At 54.0% G+C, this 23,862-nt stretch overlaps 3 protein-coding genes and 1 long non-coding RNA gene across 9 annotated transcripts in view; 2 read left to right on the top strand and 2 right to left on the bottom strand.

Moving 5' to 3' along the window:
- Nucleotides 1–201: 201 nt before the first annotated feature.
- DDX54 (DEAD-box helicase 54) lies at nucleotides 202–9,738 on the bottom strand. 2 transcript variants are annotated; one of them, XM_086856025.1, is made up of 20 exons: nucleotides 9,309–9,738; nucleotides 5,031–5,166; nucleotides 4,874–4,944; nucleotides 4,606–4,791; nucleotides 4,468–4,517; nucleotides 4,318–4,359; nucleotides 3,979–4,074; nucleotides 3,765–3,886; nucleotides 3,540–3,601; nucleotides 3,282–3,413; nucleotides 2,821–3,031; nucleotides 2,425–2,559; nucleotides 1,951–2,172; nucleotides 1,788–1,861; nucleotides 1,509–1,706; nucleotides 1,220–1,365; nucleotides 1,032–1,145; nucleotides 841–945; nucleotides 589–692; nucleotides 202–497 (listed from the first exon to the last, which is right to left on the bottom strand). In XM_086856025.1, exons 2-20 carry the CDS (start codon nucleotides 5,083–5,085, stop codon nucleotides 274–276), a joined length of 2,349 nt encoding a protein of 782 aa, XP_086712151.1. In that variant the 5' UTR covers nucleotides 5,086–5,166; nucleotides 9,309–9,738; the 3' UTR covers nucleotides 202–273. The 2 variants fall into 2 exon arrangements, with proteins under 2 accessions (XP_086712151.1, XP_086712150.1); XM_086856024.1 differs by lacking the exon at nucleotides 9,309–9,738 and adding an exon at nucleotides 5,627–5,769.
- Nucleotides 5,734–9,146, top strand: RITA1 (RBPJ interacting and tubulin associated 1). Of its 2 annotated transcripts, none has more exons than XM_086856030.1 (3): nucleotides 5,734–5,969; nucleotides 6,166–6,845; nucleotides 7,455–9,146. In XM_086856030.1, exons 1-2 carry the CDS (start codon nucleotides 5,749–5,751, stop codon nucleotides 6,698–6,700), a joined length of 756 nt encoding a protein of 251 aa, XP_086712156.1. In that variant the 5' UTR covers nucleotides 5,734–5,748; the 3' UTR covers nucleotides 6,701–6,845; nucleotides 7,455–9,146. The 2 variants fall into 2 exon arrangements, with proteins under 2 accessions (XP_086712156.1, XP_086712157.1); XM_086856031.1 differs by having other exon boundaries at nucleotides 6,166–7,054.
- A 166-nt stretch (nucleotides 9,739–9,904) lies between the features above and the next one.
- The window catches only part of TPCN1 (two pore segment channel 1), a 40,921-nt gene continuing 26,963 nt past the window's right edge, over nucleotides 9,905–23,862 (top strand). The window contains exons 1-2 of one of the 4 annotated variants that reach the window (XM_086856026.1): nucleotides 9,905–10,039; nucleotides 10,335–10,960. In XM_086856026.1, coding sequence (XP_086712152.1) covers nucleotides 10,849–10,960 — 112 coding nt within the window. In that variant the 5' untranslated portion in view covers nucleotides 9,905–10,039; nucleotides 10,335–10,848. Of the gene's footprint in view, nucleotides 10,040–10,334; nucleotides 10,961–21,561; nucleotides 23,671–23,862 lie in introns of those variants that run through there. The other 3 variants (XM_086856029.1, XM_086856027.1, XM_023937584.2) reach the window with 3 other exon arrangements.
- On the bottom strand, nucleotides 12,377–22,174 carry LOC111936572 (uncharacterized). The gene is made up of 3 exons (XR_002868252.2): nucleotides 22,093–22,174; nucleotides 15,393–15,642; nucleotides 12,377–13,625 (listed from the first exon to the last, which is right to left on the bottom strand). It is a non-coding gene; the product is annotated as an uncharacterized LOC111936572 (long non-coding RNA).

The following is a 23,862-nucleotide window of genomic DNA, read 5'->3' as shown; positions in this document are numbered from 1 at the left end:
CACTCCTGAGGTTCCCTCCTGCACAGAGCACCTGAGGCAGAGGGAGGAGGAGGAGGGAGCTGCTGTTGGCATCTCTGAACGTATTTCACATCAAAATACATCCCAGTGTGCAGCTGCAGCACCTGCTCGTTCTTGTGTCTCTAGGGAAAGAATTACCCCAGGCACAGGGGCACGATGCTTGGAGCAAGGACAGAGAGGAGCTGGGATGCAAAACCAGCCAACGTTTACTGTCTCCTTCCCCAACTCCCAGCCCAGGCTTAGGGGATGTGTCCCTTACATCCTCTTCCTCAGCTTGCCCTTCTTGGCAGCGCCCGCCCGGCGCCCGAAGGCCATTTGCCGCAGCTCCTGCACCCGCTGTCGGTTCCGTGCCTTGAGGCGCTTCAGGCCCCCGCTCTGCAGGAAGCGCTGCTTGGCCGCCTTCTTGCGCTGCTTCAGGATCTGCTGCTTGTTCCTCAGCTCCGAGCGCACCCTGCCCTGCGCCGGGGGCTGCGTGGGCCCTGCACGGGGACACGGCTGTGCTCAGGGCAGGGGACAGGGCCAGGCTGAGGGGAACAATGCGGGGCTCTGCTGCTCGCTTCAGGTACTCACCGTGCCCACGCTTGTGCTTCCCTCTGAACTGCTCCCTGCTGCGTGGCCCTTCCTCATCCTCGTCCCGCTCGTCAACCTTGTACTTCTGCTTCCACTTCTCGTAGCTGGGAAGGGCGGGTTAAGGGAACAGGTGGGGACTCCTCACTTGACCCTGTAACTCTGCTTGTCTGACTGTGCTCCCTCCCCCTGGCTGGGGATGGAGCCCTGGCACGTGGGTCCAGCCCTGCTCCCGCAGTGCCCGTGGCAGGATACAGGTTGTTCTTGTAGGAGCTGCTGATGTAGCGCCCGCTCTCCGTCCGCACTTTCTTCTTGTCCTCCTGGCCCGTCTGCCCCACAAAGCGCTTCTTCTTGCGGTCCCTGCGAGACACACGAGGGTGGTGGGACCGAGCAGTGCCACCCCCAGCCCTGATTCTCCCTCCAGCCCATAGGCAAACCCCACTCACCACTTGAGCAGCTGCTTGCTCTTGTTGAGGTTGTGGTTCTCGTCGCCCATGAGATCCAGCACGGCCCCGGCCGCCTGCTGCTCGAAGGCGCTGCCCTCGCCGCCCACGCTCAGCCTGCAAAGGGGGGTGATGAGAGCAGCCCCCACACAGCAGGGATGGGACAGCAGCAGGAACTCTCCCAGACTTACCCCCGCTCACTCTCAAAGTCCTTGGGCCGGTATGGGATGTAGAAGTCCTCATCCTGCTGTGCTGGCTGCTGTGGCTTCTTCCTAGGACCCTCTTCTCCTCCATTGCCCCGTTTTCGCTTCTGGCCCCCCACATTGGAGAACACATCCTGGATGGGGACAGTGGAGGGGTTTGGGAGCCACATCCCCCCACGTCTCTGCATCAACCCCCAAGCAAAATCTGGGGGCCTGGTGCAGCCAGCACTGGGTCAAGGCAGCTCTGCAGCAGTTCCTGCATCCATGACCCCATTACCTGGAGGTCCTCCTGCTCTCCTTCCCCATCCTGGGGCTCAGGAGGGGCCGGGCACAGCCCCTGCCCTTTAAGTGCTGCTGCCCGCTTCTCCTGCTGCCCACGCTGGAACTTCTCGATCAGGGCATGGTCGTGGCGCCGCTTCGATCGCATCACGGTGCTGGCCGGTGTCCGGGATGTGGCATTGATCTCAAAGATGGTCTGTTCCCAGGGCAGAGCATGATTCCCACTGAGCCACATGGGCCCATCCCATCCCACCCCACCCCAGGAGTCTCAACTCACTGCCTTGGACTTGTAGGTTTTAATGCTATCCACCAACTTCAACCTCTGCAGCTCGGTGTCTTCGAAGCGAGCTCCTGGGGAAGGCAGGCAGGGAGAGGGGCACAGATCAGTTTCCTGGGGAGGGCAACGGGGTCCCCTCCCTCAGCAGCCCCTCAGCACTCACTGAAGAGGGGGTGCATGCCCAGCTGGGACACGTCCAGGTCCTTGGCCCTCTTGATGGACTCTGGCGAGGGGCCGGGCCGGGAGCGCAGGTACTGCTTGTGGGCGTTGTCCGCGATGCGGCGGAGGCTGCGCAGCTCCAGGGAGCCCTCGTGGTCCGTCAGCAGCAGGCATTCCTCATCATCCACCAGGCTCTGGGGGACACGGCCCAGGACCCCGCCAGCATCTGCAGCCCAGGGGACACCGTGTCACCTCCCCAGCACCCATCCTGGATTTACCAGAGCAGAGCTGACAGCTCCAGGGAGCTCGGCACCCAGCCAGCATCCCCCACACACAGGGTGTATGATACACAGGGTGTATTATAGCCACCAACACCCCGTCTTCCCCATCACCCCTCTCTGTGAGGGCCCACCACAAGTCCACAAATTGCAGCACTGGCCAAGGATAACACCCCAGTGGCCACACAGCCGTCCCTCACCAGCAGGCATCTCCTGTGCTCCAGCGAGGACAAGCGGGCGCCCCAGGAAGAGGTGGAGGTCGAACACGTAGGGCATCTCGTCAGGAGCCACCAGCGAGTAGGCAGTGCCACTCCGGCCAGCTCGGGCCACACGGCCTGGCAAGGGCAAGAGGAGAATGGGAAACCATACCCAGCCAGCCCAGCCTGGCCCCAGCCTGGCAAGGGACTCCCTGGCGTCCCTGGCAGTCTACACACATGACATTTACCGCTGGGGCATAGCTGGCAAGGGGCTGTGGGTGGCTGGGGAAGGGGCAAGGGGAAGCCCTACAGTCCTGCTGGGACATCAGGGACACTGACACTGCTTTGTCCCCAGTCTGTCCCTCAATATTACAACAGAGTGAGGGTGCTGGCACGCACCGACACGATGCAGGAACAGCTTGCCCTTGGCAGGGAAGCTGAAGTTGATGACATTGTCCAGCATGGGGATGTCCAGCCCCCGGGCAGCCACGTCGGTGACCAGCAGCACTGGGCACTTGCCCTGGGAGAACTTGGCAATGTTGATCTTGCGGGCAGTCTGGTCCAGAGAGCTGTAGATGTGGGTACAGTGGATGCCCTGTGCTGTCAGCAGCTGGGAAGGGGGGAAAAGAGATTGGATGGATGTAGCTGCAGCAGAGACAGTGCCAGACACTTCAGAGTGGCCACCTGGGCCTCCAAACCCCACTGTGCTCCCTCCTCTCTCTGAGGGGTGAATGGGATGCACCACCTCCATGATCACATATGGGATTTCTCCTTCAACCCAGTGAAACAGAGGGAGAGATTCCATCAGGGACCTGCCACAGCTGCAGGCCCCACATGGGCATCCCCCAAATGCCACTTACCTCCCTCAGATACTCTGTGTGGTGCTTGGTGGCCACAAAGACAACTGTCTGGTCCTGGGGCTTCACCACGCTGCGCAGCAGGTGGAGCAGCACGGCCGGTTTGTCGTCCCCGCGCACATGGAAGAACACCAGCTGCAGCATGGGGACAGTGCTCAGCCCTGTGCCACCACTGCCACCCTTGTCCCCTCCTCAGGAGCAGGTGGCTTGCAGGGGGTAGGGGGCACAAAGCCCATCCTGAACTCCCCCAGCCCATCTCACCTTGAGCTGCTCACTCAGCTTGGACTCCACATCCAGGCGGATCAGCATCGGCTCAGTGAGGCCTGTGGTGGCACACAGGACACGGGTCACACTCGGGATGTGCTGCTGGGGACACCCACCTGGCCCAGCATTAATCCAGCTTGGATTTCCCAGTGCTGGGCTCGGCCTGGCTGCAGGACTGTGCTGTGTCCCCGTCCCCAGTGCCACCTGCCCCCAGCTCCTCACCAGCCCGGGCAAACTCGACGAGCAGCTTGGGCAGCGTGGCAGAGAACAGCACGGTCTGGTGGCCATCTGGGAGCCGGGCAATGATCTCCTGGAGCTGCTCAGCAAAGCCCATCTCAAAGAGCCTGCAGGGGAGGGGATATGGGACATGGCAGGCCCCTCCCTGGGCCTCTCACACACGTGGGGACACTGCCAGCCCTGGGGATGCCCTGCTGACCTGTCGGCCTCGTCGAACACCACGTACTCCACGGTGTGCAGCTTCAGCTTCATCTCCACTGCCACGTGCACCAGGCGCCCAGGGGTGGCTATGATTCTGTGGGGACAGAGGTGGGGACAGGACCAGGCTGAGGGGGAGACAGTGTCCCCACACCATCCTGGGAGCAAGTTACAAATCCAACCCAAAGATGACACAATAGAGGCCCTGTTGTCCCATGGGAAGTTGCTCCAAGGGAACTCCAGGAATGCCCATCAGGCACACTGGCTCTAAACACCAGTGATGGCTCCAGATGGCCAGTGGCCATTTCCCCACTGGGTCCCCTCACTGTGCCCTACTCACATGTCGGGGTTCTCATGCAGGGCAGCAAACTGGTCCTCCATCCTGTGAGAGAGGGGAGAGACTGGGGTGGCACTGGGCAGCTCAGCCCCTCACCAGGTTTTGGGGAGGCTCAGGGAAGCAGGGATTGGAGGGGACATGGGGACAGCTTACTTGTCTCCTCCCAGGATCAGGGCTGTCTTCAAACCGGTGAACTTGCCCAGCTGCAGGGTAAGGAAGAAACATATCGGTGGAATATAGAACCAAACCCATTGCCCCTGTTGTTCCCACTCACCCCCATGTCCCCTGTACCTCCTTGGTGAACTTGAGGGTCTGCAGGGCCAGCTCCCGGGTGGGTGAGAGGATGAGGGCACGTGCCCCGGCCTGGCTGGGTGCCTTCAGCCGCTCAAACATGGGGATGAGGAAACAGGCTGTCTTCCCACTGCCCGTCCGTGCCATCGCCACCACATCCCGGCCACGCAGGATGGCAGGGATGGTCTGTGGGACACCACCATCACCATCACCATCACTGTTCCACTGCCACCCCCTGGGGCAGGGACCCACTGCTCCCCATGCTCACCTTCCTCTGGATGGGTGTGGGCACCTTGTAGCCCTTCTTCATGATGCCCTTGAATACAGGGTAGCTGAGGCCTAGGGAAACAGGGACAAGTGAGGGAGTATGGACAGCAGGGGACAGTCCCTGTCCCAAAGATAATTGTCCCCTGCCTCACACGCACCCATGGACTGGAAGCCTCCGGATTTCTTCTTCTTCTGGTTCTGGGCCCGCACCATGGCCTGAGTGTCCAGCTCAGCTTCAGCGCCATCGTCCTCCTCGGCAGCAGTAGGGAAGGCAGGCAGTGGGGTCACAGGGACCTGGGGACAGTGGGGGAGCTGTGGTCATGGGTGTCAGGGTCACTGCAGCTCTGCACCAGTGCTGGTGACTGTGGGTACAGGGGACACAGGCACTGGGGACACGGGTACAGGGGACACGGGCACTGGGGACACGGGCACTGGGGACACGCTTGCCAGGAGTACGGGCACTGGGGACATGGGCACTAAGGACAGCGGTACTGTGGGCACGGGTACATGGAGACCGAGGCCCCAGTACCGGGCGCAGCGGCAGGGGGTGCAGGGAGGGACACGCCTCGCTCGGGTCGGGATCGGGCCGCCCTGCTCTCCTCCCGCTCCCGTTCCGATCCGTTCCCGTACCCATCCCGTTCCCGTTCCCTCTCTCCCTCCCGCTCCCGCTCCCGCTCCCGTTCCCGTTCCCGTTCCCGTTCCCGTTCCCGCTCCCGTTCCCGCTCCCGCTCCCGTTCCCGTTCCCGTTCCGTACCGGCGCGGCCCGGGGCTGGCGGCGGGCGCGCGGCGCCATGTCGGTACCGGCGGCGGAACCACGTGTCGGGGGCGGGCCCGGAAGGGGCGGGGCCAGGCCGTGCCCGCCCCGGGGCCGTGGCCATGCGGGCGGCGGCTCCGGCCCCGGCCGGTGGCTCCGCTGCCGCCGCCGCCCGCCCTCCGCGGGGTCCCCGGGGCCGCCGCCGGGTGCGGCCGTCCTTCGTGGACGAGTCGCTGTTCGGCCGCCCCGCGGGGGCCCGCCCGCCGCCGCCCGCCTTCCCGCCGCCCTGGGCGGCTCCGGCGGCTCCCTCAGCCGGCGGCTCCCGGCCCGCGAGTCAGTGCAGGTGAGCTCGGGGCGCTCCATCGCATCTCCGCCGCCCCGCGTTTCGGGGCTCGCTCCGCGGCGGTGTCCCCGGGGCGCCCTGCGGAGCCCCTCGCCTCCCCCAGCCCGGCTCGGCTGCCCCGCCGGCTCTCGGCCGCTCCCCCTCTGGTTTCCCCCGCTGTAACCAACACGCGTTTCTCCGCTTGTCGCCCTCCAAGGTCCCGCAGCCACGCTCCGTCCTTCTGTGATGAGTCCCTGTTTGGTGCCAAGCCCCAGGGTGCTGCCTGGGCAGCTCCGCGCATGAGGAAAGAAGATGTAGCCAAGCTCCATTCGCTGCTCTGGAGCCCCCCGCCTGCCCCCCGAAACCAGGCTGGCCTTTCCCCGCACTGCAGGGGGACTCCCCTGCGAGCTGTCCACCCGCCGGCCTCCGCGCCTCCGGCCCCCTCTGAGCCCGGCCACCAGGAGAAGCTGTGTGGCTGGAGGCATCCCGGGAGCGATGCTTGCTCCAAAGGCTGGGCTGCTCCTGGCAGAGGACGTTCCCAGTCTGTCAGCCGGCTGAGCACAGCCCCGGACGGGATTCGCCTGTCTTCCAACCTCGGCACAGAAAGGTGGAAGAACCAGAGCGCTCCATCAACCCCGGCTGCCCCCCAGGGCCCTCTGGTGAGGGGTCGGTCCAGCAGCGTGTCCGGATCTCCCGTGCTCAAGAGTGCCAAGGCAGCAGGTGGCTGCAAAGCCAGACCCCCCTGGAAGTGATGCCAAGCGTCTCTCTGGATGCACATTCAGCCTTAGTCTAACTGAGGCCTCCCTGTGATCAAGCCCACGAGGACCCTGGGCTTTTCTGTGGCTGGAAGGGAAGGATGGGGCTGTTCCATGCTGGAAGACAAACCAGGAGCCAGAGGTGACCACAGTGCTGGGAGCAGTGACCTCCTTGTTCAGGGCACAACCCCACGGCACCAGAGCAGGATAGCCTTGGTGGGAACAGCTGCTTCCCGTGATGTCCAGTGGCTGTCAGAGGAGGTTCCTGCTGTCTGGGAAATCCAGCTGGGAGGTTGGAGCAGCAGGAGACAGGGGTGCCCACAGTGCAGTCCAGGGCCTGTCCAGGCACAGGTACATGGACAGTGTAGCTCCGTTGGGGAGCTCCCAGAACAGGGTGTGCTGCTGGGGTGGGGTCCCAAGTGAGTCCAGCTGGGGCACTTGAGGTCTGAGAGCCCTTAGAGGGACCTTTGCTCATCACGTGTGGTCAGAGGAATCCTGCTCCATCCCGCCTGTGGGAATGCAGGACATCCCTAGTCCGACCTGCTCAAGGCAGGTCCAGTCAGGTGGTGGAAACGGCTAGGAACAGAGGCTGCACAGCCTCTCTGGCCTCCTTCTCACTGCTCACTGTCCTCAGGGTGAAAATTCTCCCTTTATCCAGTCAGAGCCTTTCTGGTTTGATTTTGTGTCTGTTCTCATTCTGCACCTGAGCATAAATCTTGGCCCAACCCTCATAGCCACCTCCTCTTTGCAGGTGCTGAGAGGCTGCTCTGAGGCACCCCAAGAGGTTCCCTTCTCCAGGAAGTGAGCTTCTGCCTCTGTGCACAGGATGTGCCTTGGTGTCTCCCTGCTGTCCTTGCTTTGTGTCACCAACGCCTGATGGACTCCTCTGACAAAGCAGGACGAGGGAGGATGAGCACAGAGGTGAGGAAAGCGTTGCCCTGCATCCTGCTGGCAGTGGGATGGTCCCACACTGGATGGGGTTTGTGACAGAGAAGGATCCACGCAGGGATTTTGGCAGCTCGTGGTGATGAGGAGGTGCTGAGTAGATCCATAATGGTGTGGCTGGGTGCCGAGGCTTGTGAGGTGCTCACAGCAGTGCCAGGGTGTCACCAAGTCAGCGCTCTTGAGACAAATCTGGGATCTGTGAGATGCTGCTGAGTGATCTGGGCACCTCCAAAGCTCTTCCACTTCCTTTGTTGAGGTGGGAATGAGCAGCTCTGTCTGTGTGGAGGTGGATAAAGGACACGGGGTGGGTGACTTGGGGTTTGCAGTCACTGCTCCCTGGGGAGGGAGGCTGCGGTGAGGAGCTGCTGAGGTTTGCTGGCACTTTGGTAACTCCCATGCCAAGGGAAACACTCAAATTCACCCAAGGACACACCAAGCCAGGTTAAGAGCATCATTCTGCCCTCAGAAAAGATTTTATTTCACCTTGAGCAGCAGCAGGATAGGGCCATGACACACTCTAGCACGTTGGAGCTGGAGCCAGCCAAGAGCCTACACTGAGTGGAATTTATGCTCATTTTTTGGCCTGATAGGAAGCAAGAGAAACCTGATGCTATTAAAACCTGAGAAGGTGAGTGAGGATCCTTTTGATTAGCTCCAGGCTCTTGGGTCTCTCCCTATGCTTCCCAGCATCTCTTCTCCACCTGGGATAAAACTGGAGGGACATGGAACAATTGTGGCCTTCTCAGAGGAGGGGTTGGGAGTGCTGGTTTCAATCCAAGCCTGATCAGCTGTGTTTGGGATGTGGGCACAGTGACTTGAAAGTTGTGAAGGTTGCAGGTCTCACTGGGCTGGGAGAGAATCCAGATGTGATTTGGACACTAGATGGAGACAAGAGGGTTGAGGATTGACAGAGGAGCAGGAATGCTGTTCCCCAGCAGCAGGTGGGAGATCCAGCAAGGGAAGTCGTCAGCAAATGGGGGAACTGCCCTGGAATCTAAGCAGAGAGCTCAACCAGTGCAGTCTTGGAGAGCTGGAGTCCTTGAAAGATGAAGCCTCTTAAAATAAGGAGAGATTTTATCTGAAAATCAAGTTGGCAGTGGCCTGTGTGGCCAGGATTGGCCATTGCTCAGGGTCCAAGGAATCAGTGGGGGAAACTAGAGCCCATCTCATCGGCCACACTTTCCTGTCCCACACTGGCCCACGTTGTCACCAAGGGCTTCCAGGAGGTCAGAACTGACACTTCCTTGCTATTCACACATGAGGACAATGTTGGTTAAGTATAAATGAGTTATTTTCATTTTGTTCCATGATTCTCACTCACATTGGTGCTTTACTGTTGCCCTGTTATCTTGTTCTGCCAGAGCTGTGCAGCCCAAGCATGAGAGCAAAACGTGCTCTGTTACTGCTGGAACTAGTGCTCACATGGAAAAAAACCCACATTAAATCTGAATAAAATGAGGTGGGGGAAATGTTCAGTTGTTTCCTCCCTCCAGATACAGCCTGTCTGGTGTCACTGGTGCTCAGCTCAGGCCAGATACAGAGGCCTCAATCAAGCTGGGGATCCTCCCTGCTGCTGCTCTCATTTTTCTGCCTGCTCAGCACTGACATAAATCTCACTCCCCACCTTTGACTCCACCCTGATCCTTGCCTTGTTGCTTACCCGGGGGTTGAAGTTGTGTTCCTGCAGGGCTGCTTTCCACTGAAATCAGCAGAGCATTGGGATGGAGCAGGTACACTCCAAAACCCATAGCTGGCAGGAGCCAGGTGATAACTTGACGGACAGAGGCAGCAGCCTGCCCTTAACAGGCCTCATCTCCTGCAGGACCCTTTTGAGGGCCAGTGCTCCTGGATACCCCTCACAGCACCTATTGCGCTGGGCTGCACTCAGGGCCCGACTCTTTCCTCGGCCAGCGGGGCCTGCGAACAGGGACGCGTCCACAGGGAGCGGGGACGGGCGGGTGTCCCAGTCCGGGAGCGGGTCGGGGTCCCGGGCCTGGTCCCCTCAGGGCTCGGAGCCGCTCCCGCCCGCGTTCCGCTGTTGCCCGGTGACCGCTCCTCTCCTCCCTGACCCGGGGGCGGGGCCTCGGCGCAGCCAGTGGCAACTCGCGCTTCCTTTTTCCCCGCCCCAGAGCCCATCCCCGCCAAGTCGGGCCAATCAGCATCACTGTCTGTCTTGAGTGACAGCGCTTCTATCCAATGGCGAGGCGAAGTGCGTGAGGTGGGGAGGGGAGGCGGGAATAACGCGGAGCCTCTGGTAGAGGGTGGGGGCAGGCACGGCGCGCGGATTGGCGGGAGCGGGGTGGCCCCGCCTTTTGGGGCGGGGCCCTCTCTGTAGCAGCCAATGGGAGGCGAGGGGCGGGGCGTGGAGGAGCCGCGTCGCTGCGGGCGCCGGTTCGGAGGGGCCAGGCCGGGCCGGGGGGCGCGGGGGGTCCCGGGACGGGCCGGGCGGCCCCGGGAGGGTGTGGAGGGTCCGGGGAGTTCCGGGGCCGCGGGCACGGGGGGCTGGTGAGGAGCAGGTTCACCCAGGGCTGTGAGGAGGGCGCGGGGAGGGCGCCGGGCCGGGCCTCCCCAGCGCGGTGACAGCGCCGTGCCGGTGTCCCTCTCGCTGGACAGGGACGGCGGCTGCGAATCGTCCCCGTGGCGCTGTCCTGGGCCCGCTTCATTTCCCTTTTTCATCACCTTTTAGAGCAATCGGTGACCTTGTGGCATCGCGCAGTTAAAAAAACAGAAAGCCCTTCGGGAAGTTGGTGCGTGCGGACTCCGGGCGGCCTGCGGCGCTCCCGCGTTCGCTGCCCCGGCTGCGGTGCGGGCACGGCGGGGACAGAGCCATGTGTGAGCGGCACACGTAGCGCCATGCCCGCCCCGCCTGCCGCCCGCCCGCTGCTCCCGGGGACTTCGCCGAGGAGCGCTCCGTGCTGCGGCCCCGCCGCCCTGCGAGCCGTGCCCCGGCCGGGATAGGCGGGCCCGGCCTGGCCTTGTGAGCCGGCCTTTGGCTCCGATCCATCGAGTCCCGCGTCCTGCGGCGCTTCGGGAAGCGAGCGGCTGGCTGCTGTCCGGAGATGGGTGCGCGCACTGCTGTGTGCCGGTGTCCAGCGGGCAGCCCCGGGGGAGGACTGTCCCGGCACGGCTTCTGACACCAGCGCTTCCCGAGCGGAACTGCAAAAAGCCTTCTGGAAAGCTCCGTGAGCAGAAGGGACGGCATGGCGGTGAGCATGGACGATGATGTTCCCCTGATCCTCACCCTGGACGAGAGCGGGAGCAGCGCCTCAGCCCCTCCGGATGAGCTGGACCGGGAGGAGCTGCCGAACGAAAGTAAGAGCCCTTTGGCATTGCCTGCCCGGTGTTTGTGCCTGCGGGGCTCTTCCCGGGCAGCTCCCGGGGCTGGCGCTCGGTGTCTGCGCTCAGGAGCTGCTCCTTGTGCTGCTGCAGCCTTCCTTCCTTCCTTCCTTCCTTCCTTCCTTCCTTCCTTCCTTCCTTCCTTCCTTCCTTCCTTCCTTCCTTCCTTCCTTCCTTCCTTCCTTCCTTCCTTCCTTCCTTCCTTCCTTCCTTCCTTCCTTCCTTCCTTCCTTCCTTCCTTCCTTCCTTCCTTCCTTCCTTCCTTCCTTCCTTCCTTCCTTCCTTCCTTCCTTCCTTCCTTCCTTCCTTCCTTCCTTCCTTCCTTCCTCCCTCCCTTCCTCCCTCCCTTCCTCCCTCCCTTCCTCCCTCCCTTCCTCCCTCCCTTCCTCCCTCCCTTCCTCCCTCCCTTCCTCCCTCCCTTCCTCCCTCCCTTCCTCCCTCCCTTCCCTCCCTTCCCTCCCTCCCTGTCCCACTGCAGTTCCCATGTGGTGTTTTCCTAGCACCACAAACATCAGTGCTTTGTGAGCCTTGTTTTGTCTGTTTCTAGTTTACATTCCGATTTTTCCAGGAAGGAAGTGTTGATAAATCCCTTCCACATCTTTATTGTGTTCTTATCAAAGAACTTGGAGTACTTTTAGACAATATATTCATGTTGGCCCTGGCTGTTTAGTGGGGCATAGCCAGCCTGTGAGCACTGGGAGGGGGGAAAACAACAGCCACCATCCCTCAGAAGCTTTGCTTTTCTCCTCAGTGTGTCTTTATTCAAGCCCTCACCGTGCAGCAGGTTGGATGTGGCCAGCAGATGTGTGTTTAGAGAGTTTCTGAGAGTTTCTGGTTGTTGTTACACCTCACTGCATGTACCTGTGCAGTTCTGTCCAGCACATCCCTGGGATTTCCAGTGGCAGGTGCACACACACGGGTCTCGTGATCCTGTTCCTGCCACAGGCTGAACAAATGCATCATTTCCTGGCCAGGCATTCCCTTTTTTTTTCCACATTATACCTCTGTGCCTTACTCCCTCTGAGATTTGATTCCTCTTGCAAGAAGATGGGTTCCTTTAATTTTCTCATTCTTGACTTTCCAACTCAGGAATTAATTTTGGATAATCAAGATTCTTCCTCCGTCCTCCTCCTCCTCTGCCACCCCACAATACAGATCCCTGACTAAATTGCCCAGTTGACTTTCTCTAAGCTTTCTTTTATCCTTGCTTCATCCCATCTGTTTGTCTTTTAAAGTTTAGCCCTCTATTTTTAAGTTAAATAGAAGAGAGATTTCTTCCTCCGTCCACGGGTGTATTTATAGGATTCCTTGTGACTAATTTTAATCACTCTTCCCTCTTTCTTTCCCCCGCCTCCCATCCCTTCAAAGAAGAAGTTGTGTGAGGCTTAACAATTGCTTGAAGCCAGCATGACTGTGTTAAAGCACAGGCATGAGAATGAATGTATTAATAAATAAAATTCTCCACGTTGAAATACAGGGAGATTCTTTAGGGACCAATTTTGTGCTTCTTACAGGATCGCTGTGTGGTTTTTGAGAACTCATTTCCTGGGATCCTTCAAATGAAATGTCTCTTATTTGTATGTTTTAATCACTGTTAAAGTTGGATTTACTGCAGAAATATAAAGCTTATGCTATGGGAGTGATAGGGAATGATACAGAGCCTTCTGAAGTCAGGCTGGGATGAAGGATTAAGAGGGAAGGCTGGCATCAACAACTTGAAAGGCACCTTTATCTTTGGGAAGTGGGAAGCTTAAATCAGGGAGTGAGCACACTGACACCAGCACTGGCAAAAGTAAGCTTGTTTAAAAACCAGGACGTGCAGTCCAGCTTTTGCTCTTTGCCTGCACAGAAAATCTGCTGTGAAATGCAGCAAAGTTGTGTCTCGTGGAGGCTGTGAGGAATCCAGTGTGTCCCCTCTGCTCTGCCTGCCCTTGGCTGCTGAGGACTGAAATGGCATCAACAGAGCTGTGTGATGTCACTTTTTCAGTCAGAAGCTTTTCTTTTCCAGGGGAAAAAGTGTGTGAGAAGCCCTTGTCAGGGGAGAGGGAGCCTGCCAGGGTGAAGGTGAGGACATGGGGACAGGGAAGGTCAGGAGGCTCTTCCCTTCTGGCTTTGTCTTCCCTTTGCCTAATCATAATTGAGTATTCAGCCAGAATTTGGAGGAACAGCTCCCTTGTTACTGTTCCTGGCCATCATCAGTTCCAGGGGATTCAATGACAGGTTAAACACAAAGCTTTACTGAGCTGTGTCTCCAGGCTGGGACTGTTTGCAGTGAAGAACCCACCATCCTCTTCCAGGTGACACTTGGGGAAAGACAAAGTGGTTGTAGCTGCCCCTTGTTCAATCCCATGTTGGAGCTTGCTGATAATTAAATCTCACTCTTGCTTTGTGTTCCTGTGTGCACAAACTCCTTTAAATGTTAGTCCATTCTCCAGCCTGTCACAACCATGTCACTGAGTGCTGTCTACCTGTGTGCTCCAGTGTATCAGCTCTCATGTTTTTTAAGGAACTTCTTGTGCTTTTAAATTAAAAAAAATCCTATCCGTGGTCTGGCTTTGTTCCAGTCAGGTCTTTGGATAAATGAATTTGTAGTTGTGGATTCTTGGTGCTGATTGCCTGGATCTGGAGACAAGTTTCTGGGCTGAAATAAGTAGAAACAGGGTTTTCTGAAAGCAAGCCAGTAGCAGATGTAAAAAGAAAAGATTGAAGTGCAGGGGTGAATTCCTTTCCAAACCTTGCAGGAGGGTCCTCTCCTGGGGAAGTGGGTGTCTTGGGATTAGAATAAAAGAAAGCTAAAAGAGAAAATTGTGTGGAAAATTGCATTCTTAAAGAAAATGTCCAGCTGCAAAAATTAATCTCCCAAATCCTCCAGCTCTTAAGCATTTAATGAGAGAAAATACTTGCATGGGGAGGAATATTAAACTCTGCCTTGCTTGGCTTGTGCTGGGATGCAGGGCTTCCAGGGAGCTCCCATCTGCAGCCACCACAAAGGGTCAGAATCCTGCAAAGCTGACAGGAATTCAGACCACATCCAGAAAAAATGTGGTCCCTGTGGTGCTGGTGGTTTTCTGGCTGCACTGTGTAGGGGCTGGATAATTTTTCTTTGCAGCTTCAGCAGCTGAAGGAGACAGGGAGAAGCTCTTGCATCACCTGGATCCACAGTAAGGAATGTGATGCTGCCCTTCCCTAGCACATCTTACCTGAGCATCTCCATACAAGCTGCAGTTAAGCTCCCCAGCCCCTGCCTGAGGGCAGTGACTAATAGGAAACTGGATTTCTACAGAAGGCAAGAAGGGAGATGTGAACCTGGCCTGGCCTTTCCCAAAATCCTGTCCTGAGAGTGATGAGAACCTGCCAGGGTTTAGTGGTTTCCTATCCCTCCTGAACTCCTGGGAAATGTTTGAACAAGGCTCTAGACATATCCCCTAAGTGCAGAGTCTGTTTTCCATCCACAAAGGCAGTGTGGATAGCCTTGAAACTCTGGGACAGCGTCTCTTCTTGAGCTGATGGGAGCTATAAACAATAAATGAGTGCACATTGATTTATCCTGTATTAGATCAGATAGGAGATTCTCCTTTGCCTCCTGCATGGAAATTGCTGTAGCCTCAAGTAGAGTTTCAGTGTGTTCAGAGCAGAAAGTACAGCTCGGAGTGTTGTACACAGAACAATGGGATATTGTCTGTTTTCCCACACAGTGGGTGATGGCAGGGGGGAAAAAGTCATCTTTCAACTCTGGGTTTTTACAAGAAGGCAGCTGCATCTGCTATTGAGGTAAAAACTAATTATTAGGGAGGTGGGGGAGCAACTGCAACGGCCAAGAGTGGTGTTTTCTAGAAAGATTGTTGGAAAATAGGAAGTTATAACTTTGAGTGAGGTGCCTTTGCAATCTCACTTTCTGCTGCCTGAGAAGTGAGTTGTCAGGAAAAGCAGAGCCAGCCTGACCTTTTGGGAAGATGAATTATTTGGGAAGGTGAATATATGCCTGGCAGTGCTGGGAAAGAGCAGGTGGCCCGAGGTGTGTGAAGAAAATGAGATTTCTGTGTTGGTGAGGTTGGAGGGGCTGTCGCAGGCATCCTTGGTGAGGGATGTGGGTAAGGAAAGCCTTGTTGTTTGTGCCTCTAGAACAGTGTGTGGGTGTTCCCAGAGGGCTGGAAGGGACCCTCTGTCCTTGCACTGGGACAGCTCCCTGGTGGAATGTGGGAAGGGGCTTTCAGCAAAGCTGTTCCTTTAGTAACTGGCTGGTGGAGACTCAGGTGGTGATTCTGAACACAGAGTCTAATTACAGCATTAATGGATGTTGTAGACACCAAACCTGTCTTTAAAAAAAATAAAAAAATCCTTTACTAAGCCCCAGGTAGACACCTGGGATTTGGAGCAGTTAATGTTCTTTTTGAGGCATGTGAATTACCTAGATTTTGATGTGTTTGGTAGCCAATGCAACCTGAAGTGACAAGAAATCTCTTCTGTGTTGGGTCTGGTTCCAGAGCATGTTTGTGTTGGCAGTGAGAGAGTTAAGTCTGTCCATGTAGTCCACAGCTTCAGCCCATCTGGTCAGGGAATCATCTCAGAGAATCCCAGAGTGGTTTGGGTTGAAGGGGCCCCAAAACTTCAGTTCCACCATCCTGCCATGGGTGAGATTTCCAGGTGTAAAACAATTCCTAAAGGGCAGAGGGAGCAGAGAATAAACACCAGACCTTTGGGAAAATTCTGCAACCACACAAACTCTTAGGAAACTCTTGCTTCTTGTGGAACCACTTGAACTGCTGTGGAGGCATTCTGGCTTTGGAGGAAAAGAGGCATTTCAAATGTCAACCACCTGGTAGATTTAATAAATCCTTTGGGATCTGTATGTTTTGATCCTTGTGTGGGAGCAAGGGTTTCAGAGGCTGGCTGGGCTGAGGCACTGGGAATGAAATGCTGTCGCTAATTAAGGTGAAGGAATGAAGGGGATGAGGGGACAAGCAACTGCTTGCATTGGACCTGGCAGACTCCAAGATTTCTGACAGCCAGACTCTAAAACAGCCTTTTGGATTATCTGGTGGCTTTCTTGGATGCTGTGCAGGATATTTTCTCACGTCATGGCCCCTAGTTCTACCAATTTGCCTTTAATTAGTTCCAGCAGCAGCGCTTCTGCTGCTGCCTTTAGAGGTGAAACATGGCCAGAGCACAGGACTGGGATCTCATTTTGGGAAGCAGTCTGGTTCTGCTGCTGGAGCAGCTCCTCCTTGCACTGGGGTAAGTCAGGTAATGCCACTGTGGGTCGAAATCTCACCTGGAAAGTGCTGATTACACCTGGGGTGGGAGTGGACAGGTAGGCTTTATTTCTTTGTTAGGAGGAGTTGCTGTTTTGCATTGCTGTGCATGATTCATTTTTCTTAATTTGCACCTGCTTAATATATAGAGAGGAATTCTTTCCAAAGCACGAGTGGTGGTTTTGTGGTGGATTGTTGGTTATGCCTCTGAAAGTCTCATTTCTCTGACCTAACAGCCTTGCATTCTGCAACTTCTGCCAGGGCTCCTCTAATCCTTTCCTGGCCTAGATGACTTAAAATGAATGTTTTAAGCAAGTAAAGCGAAGCAAAACTGCCTCTGAGATGAGTGAGGGGTGAAAAACTTGGAAAGGGAAACGAACACCCGAAACATAAGGAGATTATTGTTTTCTCCTTCAGTACAATTCGTTTCCCTGGGTGATGAGCTCTGTAAGCTCAGAGGAAGGAGGGAAATGCTGCATTTTAGAAGATGTTTGGGATCTTTTGCTATGATGTTAGAAATAGTGAAAAATACGTTTCTGCTCTGAACCAACCTCTGGAATCTCACTTGTCCCCGAGAATTCAGGTTTTAAGGCTGTGCTTAAATACTTGGATAGAGCTGGTGCCTTTCTTGCATGAGAAAGAGCCCTGTGCTGTCCAAAACTCAAAAGCATTTGTGTGGAGACATTCTCACTGTGGTGCCTGCAGAGGAAGAACCCCCAGCACAGTAATGTACCAGGAGGTATCGAGGGCTAGAGTCATTGTGGGTATTTTTTCCAAGCCTCCCTTGTTTTCTGAGCTCTGCAGGAGAGCGGTTTGCACAAAGCACACGTTGTGTCTCACAGTAGGATGCTCTGTCAAACAGAATCTCTGCACTGTTGACTCTTTCACGCAGCGAAAAAAAAAATAAAAAAATAAAAATCCCAGTGATTTTTTGTCTTGAATGCCCCATGCTGTTCAAATCTGAGCTGGTGGCTGCGTCTACAAGGTAGAGAAGACTTGGGTTAGTGTTCCATTATCCTGGAGTCAAATGGCTCTTTCTCCTTTGTCATCTCCTGGAGCACTGGGGATGGAGATCATCTCACGCTGTAAATCCAGAGGGGATGCTGCAGAGGGGGACAAGGACTCTGGAAGCTCCACACTCCCTTCTTGAAGATGGGAGTGATGACCTTGATGCTTTTAGGGAAGGAGTCCCTGCCCTTTGTGTGGCTCTTCTCCAGCACAACTCCCATCTTTCTGGGGTGAGAGCAGAAGAACACGGTACTCTAAGGTGTTTCCCCCCTGAGCTGATTGCTTTCTTTGGAAAACATGGGCTAAGGGCATGTGCCGTGTCATCAGAGGGCTCTGCTGGTTTTGAACAGGTGGTCCTGGAATTATAAAAGACGTTCAGGAGTTTGAAAGTGTTGGAGCTGCAATTTTAAACTGACAACTTTCCGGCTGGAACCGGTCACTCCTCAGCCACCACAGCTGACTTGGAAACATTTGGCTCAGGAAGCGGAACAACAGTTGGAAACAAACAGCGATTAGTTTTTTCATGGCTTCCCAGGGAACGCATCAGTTTGTTCGTTTCCCCCCTCATTTTGTGGTTCCTGTGGATTTTTAAGGCACTGTAGATGCAGGATGCTCAGTTTAGCCAAGCCTGCGTACTGGCAGATTAAAATGAGCAAAGGCTGAGCACGCTGAGTTCACTCATCATAACCAATATGATGCTTCTCAGAACTTCCTTTGCCCTTGGTATCTTCACTGAGGAATCCTGCCTGCTGCCGTCAGCCCCCCTGCGTTGAAATCCCATTTTACCCATTTCAATGCTGTAAGAAGTGCTGTATAAACTAAACAGGAGCATCTGTGAAGTGGTTAGAGTTGTTGTTGATTGCCTTTTCCTTATTGCCTTCAGGGGATTTAGGCTTGAATTTGCTGGAAGTAGAATTTATGAGCCAGAACGCTCCATTTCTGATCCTTAAGCTGGGAAAAGTGCGGCGAATTTGATCGGTCTTTTCTCCTGCCTCCCGTGTCTCTGGCTTTTGATCTGGACCTCGCAGGGCTCTCTCTGTGTCTTTAACATAATTGCTTCTTGCATGTGGAGAAGAAGGCTGGTTTCCACATGGCTGCTTTGATTATGGGGAGCTGCAGGAGCAGCGTTAGGGTTCAGGCCATCTGGTGAGTGGCTCCGCGGGAAGCTGGGGCACCTGTGCCTCACCTGGGGGACACAGAGGTGAGCTGCTGCTCAGCCCCCCGGCCCTGGGGACAGATCCTGAGCGTGCCAGGAGGACACTGATGTGGTTTGAATCATGCTGTGCTGGTTTTCCATCCTGTGCTGCTTTTACCATCACGATCTGGTGATGTCTGCTTGGAACAAAAGGATTTTCTTCTCTTGCTTACGCGTGGGGGAAGAAAATTTAGGGTGTATCTCTGTGCACAGCCGTGTTAAACCCCCTGATTCTGTGGGGCTGGACATCTCAGCTACACTTGTGTTTCCCACATAGTGTGTTTCTGTGTTGCCACGTGGGAATTCCTGTGTTTTATTCCAGCTATGACTGTTTTGCAGAAACTGGAGGCAGTTTCACTGTCCTCCACAGAGCTGGGAAAGTTTACGGCACAAAAGCAAAGTGGATTTCACTGCAATGTTGCAAACATGTTCCTGGTCTTCGTTAACCAAATGAAGAAATGCCTGCAGAATTAAGACTCAGTGATCAATGCTGGAAGTGGGAGCACTGAAGGAAATTTTGACTTTTGGGTCAGGGGGGTGAAGTGACCAAGTCAAAGCCCTTTCCTTTCAAATACAAGGCTGGTGGCAGGACCTTATCTCTGGTGGTTGCAAAGGAGAACACTTAAACATTCAAAATTGTTTGCATTCAATGCATAGAGAACAGAAATGTTCATGGGAGCTTTAAAGCTGTTGGAGAGGCAGCAAAAAGTCACAGTACCAGCATGCCTGGGCTGGCTAACACACAAGATATACAGATATGTAGATAAATATATATCAAATGAAGAAATAGCACCTGGGAGTGGAAGAAAATCCTGAAGACAAATGTGGTCAGCAGAGTTAAAGGTGCTCTAAAGGGCTTGAGAAATAAAAAAGCATATTGAATGATTCCAGCCTGTCAGGAGTTCAGGGTTTAACACTCCAGCAGTGCTACAGGGAATCTCAAGAAATACTGAATGTATTCTATATTTGCTGAAAAGCCAGATGACACAGTCATTGTATGACCTATTCTTCCATCCCCACAGTAAATAGACATTAAACAGCTGATTCTAAAGGGTGGTATTTAAAAATCAGCAGATGACTTTTGATTTCTAAGGCTGCAGCTGAGGCAGTCTGTACACTGCTGTGAGAGTGAAGGTGTTTTGCACCAGGCAGGAGGTTGCAGGCCAGCCAGCCAAGATTTCCAGGCAAAACACTGGGAGACCAGCAGCAGCTCTTCTAAAATCTGGATTCAAAGGATATGTTGCTTTCTGTGTGTGGAAGACTTTTGAAGTCAAAGCTGTCCATTTGCTGAAGATGTGGTTCTGTGTGAGGGACTTGAACTAAGGACCAGTTGAAGGAAAATCAGCTGCTTAGCAGATGTCACATTAATGGTTGAACTCCTTCCTTCCTCTCCTGCCATTAAATGCAACCTCCAGTTCCTGCCAGCAGTAGCTTCCACCAAATGTGCAGAAACCTTTTTTCTTAATGGAGAGCAGTTCTCCAGCACCTGGGCCCGGGGTTTTCCCTGCTCCTTTACTTCTGCCTTCCTCTGAAGTTGGCAGCTTCTCCTGCCTGTCTGAAGGACAAGGCAGAGGAGATGTGGCAGTTTTGTGTTTCAAAGGCATCAGTGTGGTGGAGTCATGTTTTAACACTACAAAACACAATTACCTCCTTATCATTGCTGCACCACAACAAATAACAGTAATTGGTGTCAGCCTGTCACTCTAAGATGTTGAGACTTCGTTACTTAACTTTTAAATTTATGTTTAAATTTATTTTTCCTGCTATCCCTCTTTCTTCAGGGAGAAAAGGTCAATAAGGCACATACCTTATTACTGCCTTCTTCACTCTAGTGCTGCTTTGGCCATGCTGGGGGTTTGTTACCCAGATTAATCCTGGTTTCTCCCAAAGGGAAGGAAGAGCTTCCTCTCTGCTTCCCACTGCTAACTTTGTGACTTCCCTGGAGAGCCGCTGGAGGCTGGAGCTGGCAGTCAGTCCTGGCAGCACACTGCTCTCGTTAAAAAGGCCAGATTGCAGCTTAATCAAACATCTTTCCAAACTGCATCAGGGAAATCCAAAGGCTCTGCTTTGGAGAATTGGAATGAGGAACGTGCTCTTAAACTGCTGACATTGTGCTGTTACCAAAGCCAAAGCAGATCTTTAATGTGTTTAAAGCAGTAGATACCGGTTTCCCTTTTTGGAACAAAAAGAGGAAATTCCTTCATGTAACAGGATATGTTAAAGCAATGCTATAGCTGAGGGACTCTGATATTGTCTCTTTCCCTTACTTCCTCAAAAATCATCAATTGGAGATGTGTGTGTGTGTGTATTTCACGTCTGGCCTCTCTCTCTGCCTTAGGCAGAGTTGTCACTTCTATTTTTCCCTTTTGGTTCGGTTCAGCAAAAGCTTAACTATTTCCAATTGTTTTTTCCATTCATTAGTTGTTCCTAAGAGCCCCTCAATGACTCAGATATTTAATTCCAGTTATGGTATAATTTTATCTCAGTGTGTGTAAAGCCTTTGTTGCCGTGATACGATCGGACTGATGAGATTATGGAGCATATTGGCTGCTGAAAGGATGGATTATGTGAGTTGTAGGTGATCCTTCTGTTGTGGCTTTGGCTTCTCCTTTTCGTGGTTCATTTGTTAAGATAAGAAAGAAAGGCTATGAAACCACCAGCATTTTGGCTTGACACAGGTGAGATTCTTAATTACAGCTTCCTAATGCAACCTTTCATTTTGTGGGACTTTTACTGAATAAAAATGCTTTGGATTTGACTTTGCAGCTCTGTTAAGAAGCAGGAACTCCTGTGTTTCACAGTTTGATATTGAAGGAGTGCCTGGTTCCAGGTCTCCCTGTGATATTTCATGGGCTCTCAGATGCAGGAGCATTTAACCCCACATCTGTCAGAAGGCAGCTTTGTGGAACAGGGCTCAGACTGGGGGTGGTTTGCATCTGTCAGTTCATCTTCAGCTGCTGAAGTCTTGCTCACCTAATTATGGATCCCAAACACCCCAAAAAGGAGGGCTCTGCCCCTCTGCCTCTTGCTGCTATGTATTCAGGAGTGAAAGCTGTCCCAGGATCAAACAGTTCCTGGCCAAAACTTCCCACATAATATTTCAAGAGGAAAAAAAATAAGCCAGAGTGACTCAGGGATGAGATCAGAGGAGAGCAGGTGTCCTGGGGAGACGAGGCAGTGAACTGCACAGATGAGGATCTCCAACCAACCGAGCTTGGCTGCTGTAGATGGGTAAAATTATCCTCATCCTTATTTTCCTGGAAGTCTTTATTTTATTTAATGGGGTTTTTTTTATTCTTCCTTACAAATGTCTCTGTCCCCAGGAGGGTGGTGCAGGAAGTGAATATCCAAGTGAATCATCATGGCTCTTCTCCCGAGTCACAGAGCAAAGAGTTAACTGGCTCTGCCTCACTCAGAGCAGGAGCTGGATGGAGCTGAGGTTTCTGCTGGGACTGAACCATTTCCTACCGTGCTTTAGCTCTTCTGGCATGGTGTTCAGCTTGTGCACCGGGGGTTTTACATGTGTGCAGTGCAGATGTTAGCAAGGATACAGCAGTCCCCTAATTAAACAGTGCTGGGCATAAGCTGTCTTCCGTAGAAGAAGCTCGGCAGCACGACTGAGAAGAGGCAATGATATATAAAATGTGACTTACCATGCTGAGGGACATCTGCTCCTCCTTCACGAGGATTCAGCTCCCTGTGGTGATGAAGGCACGATGTGAGCTTGTGTTGGTGCTGGAGGAACTCGCTGCATCCTCGAGTCAAGGCGAGGACGGTCGGCTCGAGTCGCCTTTTAACAGGAAGTGGCAACATCCGTATTTTTTTAAGAAACTTTCCTGTGTTCAATAGGAAACTGAAATGACTTTATTTGTTGAGCTGCACAGCAAGTGAGTGCTGTGAGAATACAGTGAGCCCCGAGGCCTTTGCATTTGTTTCTGCTGTGCCGTTGTCTCCAAGGAGGAGCATGACTCAGTTACGCTGGCTCGAAATATTCTGAAGTAGATTATTTCTCTTGTAGCAGAAGGGCTTGGCACTGCTCTCTGTTGGAGATGCCCTTTTTTTCCTAGGCAACAAACTGACAGCAAATTGTTTAGACTTCCCCATGGCTGTTCTATTCCTTACCACAATGTCCCCTGAAACAGGGACAGGCACTAAGACATTTTGGGCCCCAAAGACCAGTCCTGCGATGCTCCCGTTGGCACGGTGCTGAACTGGCAATCAGGCAGTGATTTCCCTGGCTGGCTGGCTCACCTCTGAGATGTGTGGCCAAGTGCCAGACCAGCTGTGCTTTCCAGGCAGCTTCCAGCTTTCCTTCTCCCGGGTAGGTGAGCCTGGCCTTGAAGAGACGAGCTCACGTGTGTTTGTGCCTCAGTGCTTGGAAGGAGCAGTTTCTTACCAGGAGGGAGGGAAGATTAATCCTCTGGAGGTGAAACTACGTGTCCTGTGAGCCCTTGGAATGGAAAATGCTATCATTGGTGCTGGGACAACTCTAATCCTTGACTAAAATCTTGGCCTTGGGACTGAAGATGCCTGCACAGATTGTGCTAGGGAAGGGTGGGCATCTAGCTTGTTTCCATGTTTTTTTATGGATTTGCACCTTCTGTAGTGAGTGTTCCCTGTGGTTCAGCTGATGAGAGCTTTCCAGGAGAGAGGAGTGCTTCTGGAGTGCTCTCCTTCTCCTTGTCCATCCTCAGCACAGCCTCAGGGAGCAATGTCACTGAGAGAGCCAGAAACCTCTGCCAGCACAGGGATCCTGCACTGGGACAGGTCTTGGATGCGAGCTCAGGAGATCCAGGAGCACCAAGAGAACCTTAGATCCTGCTGGGATCTGCCTTCTTCAATGGGCTCATGTTGGATGCTGTGGGATGCCTGGTTATGTTTGTATTAAACCAAAAGCTTGGGCTCTGTGGCTGAGTTTGGGAATTACAGGTCCAGTGAAGATGGAGGGTGTGAGAAATGCAGGGGGTTGTGGCAGCGAGGAATGCACAGCCTGAGAAGAAATGTCTCCAACTGAATGGTAGAACAGTGAAATCATAGAATGCTTTGGATTGGAAGGAACAGCCACATTCCACCAGGACTGGCTGCTTCAAGCCCCATCCAGCCTTGGACACTCTGGTGACTGGAGCTGCCCAGACCACGTGCCCTGGACAGTCTGACCTTTCCCAGCTGCAGGAGGTGATGCCTTCCTTCCTCTGCTGAATCAGGGACCTTGCAAGGCCACGTGAATGAAGGTGTGTCCTGTCTCTGAAGTTGTGTCCTTGGCATTTCTTCTTTTTGCCTGTCAAGAGAAATGTTACTCACACATGGAACTCACTGGAGAGACTCACATATTGCATCTTACATTGGCTGCACACGTGATGTGTGAGCAGTATGAATGACAGAATAAGGATATTTTTTTTCTGATTTAAGTCACTTCTGCCTTC

The sequence above is a fragment of the Cyanistes caeruleus genome, chromosome 18, assembly GCF_971803275.1.
Source record: "Cyanistes caeruleus chromosome 18, bCyaCae1.hap1.1, whole genome shotgun sequence".
NCBI lineage: Eukaryota > Metazoa > Chordata > Aves > Passeriformes > Paridae > Cyanistes > Cyanistes caeruleus.
This window is presented reverse-complemented; position numbering and strand designations above follow the sequence as displayed.